Consider the following 16,459-nt stretch of genomic DNA (forward strand, 5'->3'; position numbering starts at 1 on the left):
AACTGCTGTATAATCTATTCATAAATGTACCATCTGCAGCCCATATGCCTCGAACGTAATATGCTACTTACCAGTATGCATCTGTTCTTGGCATAGAGGGCTGCAGAGTGGTACATGCCCTCCCTGCCTCCCCGGAAACATGTGTCTGTTCCAACATTATCTTATTTAGATACACTTACATGGGCATCTCTTTCTGTATTCTATTATACTACTCCATCTAACCCTACTATGGCAAAACAATCTAAGGATGGAGCCGATGCCCATGCGCACTAGCACCCAAAGGAGGAGTCATCGGTCTCGTGACAACAAAAGACTTCTCCAAGAGAAAAACAAGTGCAATCATCCGAGCCCAACACCAGATGGCAATCTATTCATAAATGTACCACTCTGCAGCCCTCTATACCAAGAACAGATGCATACTGGTAGGTAGCATATTCCTTTCTGACAGTATGGACACGAATTCCGTGGGTAGAGCTGTGGCTCAGAAAGTTGCATTGCACAGACATGCATGGCTGCATCAGTCTGGGTTTTCAGAACCTGCACAGAATACCTTAGAAGATATGCCGTTTGAAGGTGTATGTTTATTAGGTGTACACGCTGATTTGGCTTTAAGGAGATTTGGAGCTGCACGGTATGATGAAGACACCTTGGCAGGTCTTTGCAGGATCTGTTTGGATCTTTTTTCTGATTTTGTGTGGAAAGAAGTAATTATAAATTATTGTTGAAAGCCTGGGCGACCACCTAAGCCAAATTTGTCATGGCACGCCCCTGTAGATGTGCCCAGGTTGGGCTCTCTTTTGCAGCGCTTAGAAACCGGTCGGTAATAATGCGCTCTAGAAATCCCAATTAACAATAACAATAAATGAATTAGTTGCAATATATATTCTTCTAGTTGCAACCTGTGTTTTTTTCTACTTAAGTGCAGGAGTTTATGGTTGTTTAGCTAACCTTGTGGTTCTTTACACATGGTTACTTGACCCTTATTGCCAGTTAGTTACAATTATAGTACTGCATTTATTCTGCAGAATTCTTTCAGTAAAGTTGTACTCTTTAGAGTATATTTTACAATACGTGATATTCTGGATTACTATTTACTGCTTGGCGCATTAGTCGTGACTTTCTCCTTCATCTATGTTGATTACAGTTTTTATGCTGTTTCTTTATGTTTGGTATTTGGATTACCTGATACACAGTGTAGGAAGGTAGATCCCTGACTATGGTTGCCCCCAACTTTTTGCCTGGTGTTTTGCTGGTTTTCTGACTTAGTTGACCTGGGGCCCTGCTGTTCAGGACCCCAGGCCTACTGCTCTCTCTGTAAAATGGATTCCATGTACCTTAGGTACATATCTAATTGGATACTGAGTCACCTTATCAGTCCCTGTACAGAGTACCTTAGGTGCCCAGGGCATAGGTGTACCCAGGGCCTACCAGGGGCTGCAGCATGTATTATGCCACCCCTGGCTGGCCATCCAACTCTGACACAACTGGCTGCACGACAGCTGGGGCAAGGTGGTGTAATCACCCTTTGCTGTAGATATAGTATTCCTATATCTAAACCTAAATGGACACACAGATCTCCTATCAGTCACTCCTATGGCAGGCCTTAACAATCCTGAAGGCAGAGTGCTTGGAATCGTGTGAGATAGTGCTCTGGCATGAGCTGAGCCTGTCTGCGGCTTTCGGGATCCATCCCTTAGCCGTTTCCATGATATCGCATACCATATACTCTTAAGTGCATTATAATCCTCGCGGTTATATGCCAACTCTGGTATCGCTTTATCAAAACATGTCGAGTAAGGTGTCATACGAATTGGAATACTAACCCCTCGCCAATTCTGGCGACGGGGTTAGCATTCCACCCTTCTAGAGGGACACGACATGTATGTAACCTGTAACCCCGGTTAAAGTTAGACAGAGCCTTAGCTCCACAAGATGGATGCTGCCACCGAGACACAAGTCTGCCCTCCTGCTGCTGGGAGTCCTCCCAGCCCAGGAGGCAAGGACAAAGGGTTTCCTGCCAGGGGCGGTGCCAGCACCGTCCCAGACAGGATTTTGTGTATCCTAGGTAGGCAGGGCTTTAGAGGAAGGTGACTGCAAGTGGCACCCCGGTGCTCACTGTGCATAGGCCGGCTGGAACCAGTTCCAGGGGCACTCCAGCCCCTGATCTGGGGAAAGCCCGCCAAAGGAGAGGGGTGTAACCACCCCCCTCCTAGTCCCACCCATAGGGCAGGACTTAGTCGCGTGCCAGCCCCTTTTTGCAGGATAAAGGTAGGAACTGGCCCCCTTCCAAATTAGATCAATCTTTGAATCCTGAACCGACCTTCTACACGAAGAACTCAAGACTCTTCCCAAGATTTCTCCCTTGTGACTAAGGAGTAGTCACCCTGCAGCAGCAGGCACCAACCAAGCATCGCGGTTTGTTGCCAGTCTCCTCCGGATCAAGACTGCTCCAGCACGACGAGAACCGGCTTCCCTGGCACCTCTGACCTCAACCTACATCATCAGCCCAGCTGTGATCCGTGGGTGCGACGAGACCTCGAGGGACCGGCCATCTTCAGAACTGCACGACGCTTGTCCGGCACGACCACCGAGTGACCCTCAACTGAGTGCTTTGGGGTAAGAGAAGCCCCGACCCTGAGCAGCTCCAGCACCGAAGTTCAGCTCCCCTGCATCCACGAGATCTGCGTGGGGCCCTTCTGCTTTTTGCTGCTCACCGCGTTGTCCAGGTCACTTGCCCGTTGGCTAGTGACCCTCTGACGACGAACTCTAACGACAAACACCGCTGGTCTGGTTGCTCCAGACTGGCCCTTGCTTCCCTCCTTCAGAGAAGTACCCTGGACCCTCCTGGTCCACTCAAGACGCCATTTTAGGTCCACCGCGTGGGCCTTGCATTTGCCAAGACTTGTTGCCCAACCCTGGGTCCAGCGACGTCTACAGCAAGTACCTTCGTGGGACAGCTCGCACCTCCATCCTGGTCGCCGACAACGCCTCCTGGTCCGAGAGACTGCAGAGCCCAGCAGCGCCCACTCACCTGGCTGAGGTGACTTCGTCCGGTGCCATCCTGGTGCCCACCTAAATCACTGGCTAGTGATTCAGAACTTGGTCCCCTCTGCTTACAGGTTTCTTCTTCCCTGATCCAGGCTTGGATCACCACGAACTCCTTCACTGGCCGCCTGCCAGCAACTTCTTTCTTCAGGCTCCTGGATCTTCAACGAGGGTTTCCGACGCAACTTGAACCCTATGCAGCCGCAGCCCCTGGGCTAGGTAAACTGAGTACTCCGGTGCTCCAGCATAGTCCAACACCCTAAGTGTTCGGATCCACCCTTGTTTTCGACCCACCTAGTCGGGTTCGCCCGAGAACAGTAACTTTGTGAAGTGCTAGTATCCATAGACTTGTTCCCGCATTACGCGTGAGAGTTCCCACTCTGCACACGGCGTCCCTAGGCCTCCTGCTTCTAATCTAAGGGTTCAGCATTGTAGGCCTAGTGTTTCTACAGTCTAGAAAAGTATTACTTACCTGCTAGTAACTTCGCATTCCACTTCTTGTGTATATGGTTTTTCGTGCCCCTCGGGCATTTGTGTAAATTGTGCGACTTTCAGTAATTCTTTAAGAGTTTTGTTGTGTGCTTAGCTCCCTGTCTCATAAAGAGCCAGGGTAGTCTTGTTATAAATAAATATACTTTATTTTTGATAACAACTTGTGTGGTGTCCTTTCACTTGGTGTTCAAGGGGTAATGTGATGGTAAAACAGCTGGCTTAACACGCCCTCTAGAGTCTTAGCCTTAGACTGCTCGTATCCATGCTACTAGGATAGCTGGTCTATAAGGTTGACTTACAACCAATCATCAATAAGGCTCTCGCTACTACAAAAAAGTGTCACATAAACAGTACAGTGACTGATAAGTATTCAAGGAGACAGAAGCAGATTCTTTGGTGTGTTCTTGGTTGCATCAAGAAGGTGGTTTATTCTCTCCAGACTCAAGGAATGTCATACAAAGCCGACACGTGTTTCGTCATGTACAGTTGAGTCAACACGACTCTTCAGGGCTTAGAGCTCAGTACGTTCGTGGTAATTAGCATAAGGTCTGGACTAGTATTCATGTGTTGGACATTAAATGTCGGAGAGAGACACTGATTAGTTCAAATGTGACTAAATAGAAACGGTATGTTCTTTTGAGATAGTCACGTGGAAAGTACTTATGGCTGGGCAATCTGCGTTCAGAGAGACGGCGACCGGGAACCATAGGAGGAGGGATACCAGAACACGGCGCACCGCCATTCAAGAAACGCACCCGTTTCTAGCGAGCACTTTGCCAGACGGATCCCCTCCCGGCTACTTCCTGACACACACCAATAGTCAGAGTTTAAAAATACGAAGATCTCTGGCAATCAACAAGGCAGATTGCCCAGCCATAAGTACTTTCCACGTGACTATCTCAAAAGAACATACCGTTTCTATTTAGTCACATTTGAACGAATCAGTGTCTCTCTCCGACATTTAATGTCCAACACATGAATACTAGTCCAGACCTTATGCTAATTACCACGAACGTACTGAGCTCTAAGCCCTGAAGAGTCGTGTTGACTCAACTGTACACGACGAAACACGTGTCGGCTTTGTATGACATTCCTTGAGTCTGGAGAGAATAAACCACCTTCTTGATGCAACCAAGAACACACCAAAGAATCTGCTTCTGTCTCCTTGAATACTTATCAGTCACTGTACTGTTTATGTGACACTTTTTTGTAGTAGCGAGAGCATTACTGTGTGTATTTGTTTAGTCCCTTGACTTTTTAGACGGTTAAGGGTGTTTTTCCGCCTGCTCTTTACGCACTACACACCAACTTGTCAATTTACACTCTGTAACGTATAACTGAGGTAGTGCGCCTGAGAGATCTGAATTTCTAAAAACCCCACTCTAGTTTTTCTCAATCATCAATAAGGGTTGTTTGGACTGATACATAGTGATCACTAGAATAGTGAGCACTGCATATCAGGCCAACTTCTCACACACAGCTCTTGCATTTTTCTTTACTCTGTAGAAGAGCTCACGGATTGATACCTTCATGGTACATTCCGTACTCTATATTCTGAGTTGGGCTTCTTGACTTGTGCACTATTGCACCCTCATATGTTTGGCAGAGTTCTGTTCTCTGTATGGGGTTATTTCTCTGATGTACAATGTCATACGTTTGTGAAGTTTGGTACCTGTTGTTGGGTAATTTTGATATTTGTACCGCCATGTGAGTCTCCGTATGTATGATCATTTTTGGCCACAAGAATATCATCTTGTGAACCTTACAACACTTTGTGTTTTGCTCTTTGCGTCCGTCTTATAGCCATTGCTATTTGATCGGTTTTTCCACCCCTTTCTGTAGGCATGGTTAGTTTGTACATGTTCCTTGGACACGATTGTTTCCTTTCTTGGCAATGTGCCATGGTATTTTTGGTCTCTCCGTAGCTTCTGTTCCTTTTTATTATGAAGGATCCTTCATATTCTTGACCTTTTTGGTGGTGTTATAATACTTTGAGTTATTACTACAGATGTCTTCTTTCTCATTTTCTCTCTAATGATGCACCTTTTCTTCCCTCTGAAAGTATTCATGCGCATGACCATAAGGGGACTATGGGTTTGTATCATAGCTTATACTTTTGTAGATGGCTTTCATTCTTGTCTTACTGGATCGTTGCTCTTCTAGGGGGTTAAACTTTTCATCATTTACCTAATTCTTTTTTGTAGTTCGGTTCACACTTTGCGAAGTGTGGTCTGTAGATGATATATTCATATTGAAATGTATTTATAGATCGGTCAGATTCTTTTATTGTGGAAGATCTGTAGATGGATGGGTCTCTATTCATAATGAAATCTCACATACTAACCTTGGGTTTTGCTAAGCTTCAAAGTTTCCTTTTAATCTTATTCCACTTTATATTCTATTGCTTGCTGATGCTGTGTCAGGCGACTGGCAATACTCTAATACGTTATATGGCTGTTGCTTTCATATGTGGTATTATACTCCGTATGGTTTCCATACTGTTATGTGAGACTTGTCTGATTATTCAGTTTTTCTTATATCTATGTGTTATACTCTCTTTTGTTGGTACACTGGTGGTTCTTTGTTTTACTCCTATGTCTGTATGTTTTGGAGATATCCTAGCAGTATTTGTATTGTCCCTATTCCAATTTCCTAGGGATATCATTGGTTCTATGCCACTACTTGCTGTTTTCGGATCTGGTGGCTTAGTGGATTAGGCGTCCACTGTAGGGGCCTGTCTTTAACCTTTTTATATACGGGTTCATATTTTGGCGGGTCCATTCAGCCAGGGTTACAATCCACATCTGTTATTCAACGTCAATATACCCCTTGTGGTGAACGTGCGCTTTTACAGATACACAATTTATATTCTGTTGTCTTTGACTCTTTATAGAGTGTTTGTTATGCTTTACCACGGGTGATAGATCCCTATCTACCTCCCCTGTAGGCCCATGGCATGACCTGCTGATCTGTGTTTCACAAGTATCGATAATGCAGTTTGATTTGGGATATGCGCACCCATAGTTTTTATATTATAGAGTAATTTGGCAAGTTGTCCTACTGTCATGGAAAGCGTTTTTCCCATGCTTTCTATGTCTTTATGACCTACCGCAGTTAATATGCAACATGGATAATTTTATTCCCATGCTATTTAATGTCTTGTAAAAAAAACAGTTGATGGACAGAATGTAGAACAATGTCATACATTCACCCCAGTACAAGGATCTGGGCCTAAATCCATCGTTTTTTTGCACTCCACACCACCTTGGGTTAGACACTGGCTATATGCAAATCAGCTCTGACCCTGTGCCTCATGGGAACAGTCCAGTCCGAACTACCAAGCCATGTCTTTCCCAGACCAGAATCAAGCATCCAAGGACCGGTTTCTGGCTATCAGCCTTCATCAGCCTGGATAGCTTGACTCCAGTGGTGTGGAGAGCCTGGGACTCACGTCTGAGCATACCCAGCCCACTCGGGGTGAAAATTGCAAAAAACACAGTTGATGGACAGAATGTAGAACAATGTCATACATTCACCCCAGTACAAGGATCTGGGCCTAAATCCATCGTTTTTTTGCACTCCACACCACCCTGGGTTAGACACTGGCTATATGCAAATCAGCTCTGACCCTGTGCCTCATGGGAACAGTCCAGTCCGAACTACCAAGCCATGTCTTTCCCAGACCAGAATCAAGCATCCAAGGACCGGTTTCTGGCTATCAGCCTTCATCAGCCTGGATAGCTTGACTCCAGTGGTGTGGAGAGCCTGGGACTCACGTCTGAGCATACCCAGCCCACTCGGGGTGAAAATTGCAAAAAACACAGTTGATGGACAGAATGTAGAACAATGTCATACATTCACCCCAGTACAAGGATCTGGGCCTAAATCCATCGTTTTTTTGCACTCCACACCACCTTGGGTTAGACACTGGCTATATGCAAATCAGCTCTGACCCTGTGCCTCATGGGAACAGTCCAGTCCGAACTACCAAGCCATGTCTTTCCCAGACCAGAATCAAGCATCCAAGGACCGGTTTCTGGCTATCAGCCTTCATCAGCCTGGATAGCTTGACTCCAGTGGTGTGGAGAGCCTGGGACTCACGTCTGAGCATACCCAGCCCACTCGGGGTGAAAATTGCAAAAAACACAGTTGATGGACAGAATGTAGAACAATGTCATACATTCACCCCAGTACAAGGATCTGGGCCTAAATCCATCGTTTTTTTGCACTCCACACCACCCTGGGTTAGACACTGGCTATATGCAAATCAGCTCTGACCCTGTGCCTCATGGGAACAGTCCAGTCCGAACTACCAAGCCATGTCTTTCCCAGACCAGAATCAAGCATCCAAGGACCGGTTTCTGGCTATCAGCCTTCATCAGCCTGGATAGCTTGACTCCAGTGGTGTGGAGAGCCTGGGACTCACGTCTGAGCATACCCAGCCCACTCGGGGTGAAAATTGCAAAAAACACAGTTGATGGACAGAATGTAGAACAATGTCATACATTCACCCCAGTACAAGGATCTGGGCCTAAATCCATCGTTTTTTTGCACTCCACACCACCCTGGGTTAGACACTGGCTATATGCAAATCAGCTCTGACCCTGTGCCTCATGGGAACAGTCCAGTCCGAACTACCAAGCCATGTCTTTCCCAGACCAGAATCAAGCATCCAAGGACCGGTTTCTGGCTATCAGCCTTCATCAGCCTGGATAGCTTGACTCCAGTGGTGTGGAGAGCCTGGGACTCACGTCTGAGCATACCCAGCCCACTCGGGGTGAAAATTGCAAAAAACACAGTTGATGGACAGAATGTAGAACAATGTCATACATTCACCCCAGTACAAGGATCTGGGCCTAAATCCATCGTTTTTTTGCACTCCACACCACCCTGGGTTAGACACTGGCTATATGCAAATCAGCTCTGACCCTGTGCCTCATGGGAACAGTCCAGTCCGAACTACCAAGCCATGTCTTTCCCAGACCAGAATCAAGCATCCAAGGACCGGTTTCTGGCTATCAGACTTCATCAGCCTGGATAGCTTGACTCCAGTGGTGTGGAGAGCCTGGGACTCACGTCTGAGCATACCCAGCCCACTCGGGGTGAAAATTGCAAAAAACACAGTTGATGGACAGAATGTAGAACAATGTCATACATTCACCCCAGTACAAGGATCTGGGCCTAAATCCATCGTTTTTTTGCACTCCACACCACCCTGGGTTAGACACTGGCTATATGCAAATCAGCTCTGACCCTGTGCCTCATGGGGACAGTCCAGTCCGAACTACCAAGCCATGTCTTTCCCAGACCAGAATCAAGCATCCAAGGACCGGTTTCTGGCTATCAGCCTTCATCAGCCTGGATAGCTTGACTCCAGTGGTGTGGAGAGCCTGGGACTCACGTCTGAGCATACCCAGCCCACTCAGTAACTTTATCTGTGGTCCTTCCACAGGTTTTTTTTTTCTTCATTGTAAAGCATATTATCGCTCAACTACATTTTTAGGAAGGTCCCGTCTTTGTCTCTAGTTCTAGACCGGTTTTGTTCTAAGAGGCTTTTAGTGGTCTCAGATCACAGGCCCTCCTTTGGGAATGATAGCCTTTAGTATTTGATTCTAAAGTAAGGAATCTGCGGCTAGATGTCTCGATTAGATGGACAAGTTGCTTACCTTCAGTAACACCTTATCTGATAGAGACCTGATCTAGCCACAGATTCCGTAAGCCCTACACATCCTCCCCGCTCTGTGAACTGAGTCCTCTTTGGTCTCATTTATTTAGTTTTGAGACTTCACACACTGAATTAAGACCTCTGTCAATGTTGAGACTGAGTCGTCTTTGGTCTCTATGATATCATTGAAGATTTACACATTGAATTAGAAAAACAGGTCTTATTTGACACAAAGGTGTTTGTTTTAGCACACAGTTTCAGTAGGCAGTTTCTAAATGTTTTGACTGGGGATGCCCTCTTCCAACTTGCTGTGGAAAAAACTTCAGAATCCGGTCTTATGCCTGGGGGAGGATTATAAAGTAAGGAATCTGTGGCAAGGTACTTTCTCTTCCAGTTCAGGCATTACTGAAGGTAACTAACTTGTTCTTTAAGTCCTTCATGACTGCAGAGTACTCTAGGACTGCTATGCAACCTGGGTTGGTGTGTGCCTCACAGCCAGTCTCCCGAAGGTGAAGGGATATCACCTGATATCTGAACTTCCTTCTGGGGAAGCTATGGACTGCCCTGAAGTGCCTATAAGTGTGCCTGCTGAGAAAGTGAAAGAGTGTGCCAGGCCCTGCAGGACGATAGATTGTTCAGGAAGAGTGATGTTCATGGTGGCTGTGGGGATTCCAGGAAGAGCGACTGCTCGTGAGCGCACCAAGGAGGACCCTTGTGATTTTGGCCCCCATTCCCAACCCCTGTTTTCTCATCTTGGTTCCTGGCTGGAGCCGTTGTATTGTGCTTCTTGCCTGCCAAATCTGGCCTAGAACTGTTATTTCCAAAGGCTCGGAAGAGGCCTGCAACTGTGTTATTACGAAAGGCAGGTACAAGGGTTGTGATTGCACGATTGCCATTGGCCCAGACAAGAGGGGCAACGGTCTTACTGCTCTAGGCCTGGTTGAGAGCTGCAGCAGCTTTAGTGAAATAAGCCGAGCCAAGTACGTACTTTTGGACCCAAATAGTACTGCAAATTCCAAGACTTTGCTGCCTGACCCTCTGCCTGTACCTGCTTTGGCCCAGGCGTGGTGGCAGCACTACTCCAAATGAAGACCAACGGTGCCAGATGGCACCTGCTCAGTCGCAGTAACTTCTCTAATCTAGACTAGACGGGTGCTCTCCTGATGTGGTCTGCAACACATCAGACGTCTTGCCCGTTGAACCACGATTGATGCCGGGTGCGGAGGAGGGCTGTCCCCAGTACAAGGCAGTGAACGAGGACTCGTACGGTCAGCCATGAGGATAAAGGGTAAGACCAAGTGCAAACTGAGCACATTTGACTGTGGGCACATAAAAACTACACCCGAGAGTCATCCTATTGCTTTTTTCACAATGAAGAGGGAACGCAGAGTTATGGGGAGCCATCCAGGAGTGAACAGTTGAGTGAGGGGGTAGGATGTAGTACTTTCAGGGGAACACTGACTTCTGTGATCATTGATAGTACAACTGTATGATGTGAGTGCTGTCTTTCTTGTATAGACTTGCATTAGGCTAGATTTTATCATTGGGCATGTAAGTTGATTGTTGAGTTCTGAGCTGGAACACCCCTACACTCCCTCCCTGAGAAGCCTATGACTGCTTACTCTTGCTACCGCTAGAATAAAGTGTAGAACGGATTGTATTTGGCCTAGTCTGCAGTTCCATGGTTAAATGGGCCCTGGGACTTCAGTTAGAAATTCCTTGAGCCTCACAGTTAATGTCCCCCCCCCCCCACCCTTGAATGGGATCTGACATGCTGCAAAGAGAAATCCCCAACAAACAACATCCTTCTGATTTATACACCAATTACTTTATAGCTCCACTCTCCGTCTCAGACTACGTTTATTATTCTGCCTTGACAACCAAGTTTGCTGGGATGGTTATTTAGCCATTTCAGTCTTGCAGGATTGTTTAATGTAAGCCATTACACAGACCCTCCACCTGGTGAGTTACTGCTTTTGTATCTATTCTAATGGTGAGTAATCTGTAGTTCAAAGTATCCATCAGGAGTTACTTTCCTTTGGCAACGCTCTTTCTGATGGATACTTTATCTAATCCCAGATTCCTTACCACCCTCCCTCCTTCCTGTTCTGTGAAATGGTCTTTTCTTTTCATCTGAAAAGGTTCCAAATTGGAGATCTGGATACAGGTACTTCTGTTCATTGCTGGGCTTTGCGTTCTAGGGCACCAACAGTGTTAAGAAAGAACTTGACTCAAGACTTGCTGGGGTGCCACTTATACCTGGCATCATTGTCACTTCCAGGGAGTAAGTAACTAAGTTAACATGTAGCCATACATTGCCACCTACCGGCACACAAGTAATGCTGTTTTAAAACGTCTGGTTGCAGTGTGCCTCGATGATATTCTAATAGTGAAGAATCTGCAGTTAGATAGAGCATCCATCAGAAAGAGTGTTACCAAAGTTAAGTAACTTGTTTTGTCTCCTTAAGTGATTCATCTGATTCAGTCCTCTCAGCTGGCTGCTCTTATTTTTCGCAAGTTTTCCTGTCAATGCGGATTTGAGTATTTCAAAAGCAGTATTAAAAATGAAGAACCGTCCCCTGAAATAAACTATTGTGCTTCCTAAGATTGAGGAAGCTGGCAGGAGCTCTGCAATCGAGCTTCTTTTCATCCATCATTGGCTCCAGCAATGAAACATGATTCTTAAGCTGTCACTCCTCCTTTTGTTGTTTCCAGCTGACTAAAAAAGCTTGTTTAGCTTGAGTGTAGTTTAACAGCTTCACAAATGCAATGTCCACAGAACTGTAGAGTCTCTCTTACTCAACTTTCCTAGAAGGTGAATATGTAGCACTTTGATCAACCATTTCTAACTGCTGTTTTGTTCCAGGTACAAACAACTCCGAGACTCGGAAAAGCAAGAAGAAGAAGCCTAACCACATGAGCCTGGTGAGCGGTGGTGGGGGAAGCAGTGGAGGAGGAGGAGCAGGAGGAGGAGGTGGTGGTGGTGGTGGCGGCAGCAGCTCCTCTACCTTGTCAATGAGTTCCAGCAAGAAAAAGAAACCCAAACCGCTGACTCCTAGCATCTATGATGACATGAACTGAGATTCGTGAGAGGACTTTCGGCTCTCTGAGACTGCCACCGGTGTACTTTTGCTTTCTTCTGAACATTTCACACTAGAGACTAGATGGCAGAGTGCTCTCCAGTGAACGATGGTGCATGCATTTCCCTGGCATTGATAACCAGGGGGATGAGGACACTGCGTGGAGGTAGACATTGCTGAGAGATTCTTTGTGAGGGAAGCGGTGGGTGGCTGAGGGCTTCACCATGGGGGAGAGGAGACGCCTCTTTTCCACTTTCCTATGTATTCCATGCTGCTGATCATGGGCTGCTTAATCATGTATGCTGCCATGGTATGGTGTTTGTCGCTTTGCCACATTGTGCAGGATTTTTTGGATCACAAATTACCACAATCATTGAAAGGTTTCAATCTGGGTTTGCTTTAATTTAGACCTGGCCGACTCCTAGTGTAATTGTGTTTAACTTCACAGCCTGCCGCGTGGGTCTCACCAGATTGGCCTCGCTTTCAGTGTGTTCTAATTTCCAACCCTCTCTTGTAAAGAGATGTCTTGGACCCTGTACTCTCCTGGCTCATACTATAGATGTGCAAAGGCATAGGGAAATATCCCAAAGTAGTAATTCACAATTTCTTTGAAGCTGTAAATTCGTATGTCCAAGGAAGTTGAAGCTTGTCTGGGGGAAAGTTGGTTGGGGATGAAATCTATTTTACTTAAGCGCAGTAATCCCGGTATTAGCAGGGGGCAATTTTTGCCTACTGGGTGCACGGATCAGGGCATAATTGCTGCCATTCAATGCATACATTTTTCAGATATTCCACAATAGTTACTATAATTGAGAGGGCACGCCTTAGTGAGGTAACCTCTGAATACTCCCTTCAGTGTGCACTAGTTGAATGAACGGTGCTTCTAAAGAATGTTTTCATCTTTTCAGTCAAATGTGCGCCAGGCTGACTGCTTTTCTGTAACAAGATACTAAGCCTGTGTTTTTCACTTTTCCTGCACTTTCCCATAAAGCTGGTAAGCAAAGCTTTGCCACGATTTGACGTCCAAGAACTTGCCTTTACCGAACCTTTTGTTCCGCAGTATTTTTCTGTGCTAGCAGCCGGTCCTCAATTACCTCAGACAAAGCAGCTTGGCCCTGGCCTACAGTATTAGCTGCTGCTTTTGCAAGAGACCCTCAAACCTGCCCTGTTCTTTTCCCAATAGTTCAGTACACGACACTACTCACAGTTCATTAGAACTCTAGGCACTCTGCGCAGCACTTGACATTGCTCTGCTGTGGTACCTTGGTGCTGTTCTTTCTTCAATGCTGCACTCGGCTCCCTGACTGAACCTGCCACTGTTTACGAATTGAAATCGCGGCCACTTCTGCATTGGGTGCTACTAGGCAAAATACCAGAAACAATAGCATTGTCAATAATCATGAGACCTCAACAAATCAATCAGTCTGGTGGGAGATGACTTCTTGTAAAAGTCGACTGAAATGTGGTCTAGCTGTCATTATTTTTGTGTTCTGCCTAGGCTTGGTGCTTCACTCTCACCTTGCAGGTGTGTAGGAATTTCTAATGGCCAGTCTTTTTGGAGATGCACATGGAGCTAACCGGGCTATTGTATTGCACCAGGTTGGAAGTTAAGCTGGCCCTGCGATCAGATTTCCACTTTTCTGTTTTCAAAAGATGGAATATGCATTCACTTCCATTAGTATCACTTCTAATATCCCGACTGCAACGACTTGTCCCCTTCGTGAAAGCACAGGTTCAGAACAAACAGCAGGCATAGGCTATTTTCAATTCATTGGCTCAGAGTGTTGTTTGTACCTCTACCCAATATTATCAGATATTGTAGCTGTTACTGCAATGTATACAAACACTATTTCCCCCCTTAAGCAAGTCCTTTTTGCAAGCAACGTACCCACCGGGCGTGGGCTATATCTGAGACTTGAGTGTGTCTGCTGTGTTGCAACAACTTTTAACTATAGTATAGGTATGCTACAGCAGGGCTTCTAGTCTTCCAGCACAGACCCTACTATGGTTGCACAGCAGGGGCTCAACTTTAAAGTTCGTTGTGGTGGAAGACCCCCCCCAAACCACTGGGTGGGGCAGCTGTGCTGCATTCCCCTGCTGCGATTAAACACTTTTAGAGGCAGTTTCCTCAGAATATTGGACATGTGTTGCTCTTGAGGTGTCCTAGCACAGGAGTGCAAGGAGGTGGGAACTTGTTATGCCATACTGTTGTTGTCATATTTTTCTTCTGTTGGTGCTGATGTACAGGGCTTCACCCTGAGAATTGCCTTTTTATTTCGCACTATGTCTGAGGCCATGCATGCAGTAATCATGTTCTTGCTGCAGGGAGAGAAGCATGTGGTCTAAAAACTGTTTTATTTTTTCATTTTGTAATTGATATTGTACAGGTAGTGAATTTTGAAATCAGTGTCCTGAAAGTGAATGGTGGCTGCCCATGTAAATAAAAGGACATCTCTCCCTTCAAGATTATGCACTTTGTCTTTTTAGAAGCTCATGCATGTGCACCCTCCATTCCATCTAACCCATCTCTGGAAATGGCTCCTGGGGAGGAGAAAACACACAAATAGAAAATATTTCTGCGAGGCATGTGTGGCTACAGATACATATCCTTAATGTAATCCTGCCATCTAGTGTTGGGCATGGATGTGTGCAAGTTGTTTTTCTTCAAAGAAAGTCTACAGAGTCACGACGTAGTGTGACTCCTACTCTTGCAAGTAATGCGCATGCTCCTCTACTCCATTGTTAGATTGTTTTCTTCCACTGTCTGGTTCGGATGTGTGCTGTTCTGCTCCGGTTCGACACCATTGTGCTGCACTTTTCTCAGTTCATGACTGCTTTTTGTCGATATTGTTTTCGATCCCGGTCCACTCTCTCTCTCTTCTGTTTGGTTCGACAACTTCAATTTAATTGGGGAGACTCATCGACCGCGGCTCCAGGTGGGCCTCAGGGGCTTTACTTAGGCACTCTCTCCACACCATATCCACTTTGTGATGGATTGGACGCCCTTTCATTTCTGCTCTCTGTCACGCCTAGTATCCTCACATCAATCTCCACCAGGTCTGTAATCTGTGCCTCTCCCCCCGTACATGACAAGGCCAGCTGCGAGGCTTGCCGCTCCTTCAGGTCGGAGAAGACTTTGTGACCATCGGGCCTGATGTTTCAATGTCTTGAAGGAGCGTGGATGATACACCAGACCGTTTCGCACCTGAAGACATCCAAGAACATCACAACGGGTATTGGCTGAGGACGAAGGGACCTTCTACCCTGATGACAGCTCATGCTCTGAAATTGAGGTGCAAGATCTACCTCCTGCTCAACCAGCCATAAGTATTGTGACCCCACCAACTTGACATCAACTCCATCAGACCACCACAAAAGGTCGCCCTTCTGTTCAAGACCGAACTAAATACATTGTTTGGCCACCACTGCCTTCGGGCCACTGGTCTTCACAGACTGTAATCTTTGGACAAGCCTAATAAGGCGCGTAAGAAACCATCAAAGCCACCTACTTCGGAGCTGACCATTTCTCACCAGAGTCTACTCAAGCTTCGGAGACGAAAATGTAAGCATCGAAACCTGCCCCATGGGAGCCGGGAGCTTTGTACTTAAAAATATCAGCGTTTGAGCCCAGAACTTCGGCGCTCAGATAATCTGTCCATGGATCAGGGTCAGTGTAACTCATGTGTCAAAGACTGCAGGAAGAAATAGACATTCCGCAAAAGCATATTATGATCCATCCAGACAGAGAACAGATAATTACTCGACCTTCACACACCGGTGCTCAACCTTCGAAAAAGCAGCTATCTTTTGAAGAGGCTTTGGACAATCCAACATCGCCCAAACAGAGAAAGAAGACCAACAAGGCCACAAGTCCTCTATACATTAGCCTACCACCTATACCGGTTCGACACCACTCACCACCTGCTTCACCAGCTGCCCCTGCATCACATTCCCGGAAAGGGTCAACTCATTCATATATGGGGGAAGAGACGATGGGGACACTTTTGATATCCCACCAGATGACCCATGGGATACTTATGACACTGACCTACCAGCTGATCTGTACCCTGCAAAACCATCCCCCCGGATGACAATAATGCATATCACAACTTGATTGATAGGGCTGCCACCTTCCATAAGTTGCAACTACACAGTGAGTCCCTAGAAGACGACTTTC

General features: G+C 46.2%; 1 protein-coding gene across 3 annotated transcripts in view; it reads left to right on the top strand.

Annotated features, from left to right (window-relative positions):
- The window catches only part of ATXN7L3 (ataxin 7 like 3), a 157,156-nt gene extending 142,410 nt beyond the window's left edge, over nt 1–14,746 (top strand). For all 3 annotated transcript variants that reach the window (XM_078645195.1, XM_078645194.1, XM_078645196.1), the window contains one exon: nt 12,069–14,746. In XM_078645195.1, coding sequence (XP_078501321.1) covers nt 12,069–12,283 — 215 coding nt within the window. In that variant the 3' untranslated portion in view covers nt 12,284–14,746. The remainder of the gene's footprint in view (nt 1–12,068) is intronic.
- Nucleotides 14,747–16,459: the final 1,713 nt, after the last annotated feature.

This window comes from Lissotriton helveticus, chromosome 5_1, assembly GCF_964261635.1.
Source record: "Lissotriton helveticus chromosome 5_1, aLisHel1.1, whole genome shotgun sequence".
In the NCBI taxonomy this organism is placed as follows: Eukaryota; Metazoa; Chordata; class Amphibia; order Caudata; family Salamandridae; genus Lissotriton; species Lissotriton helveticus.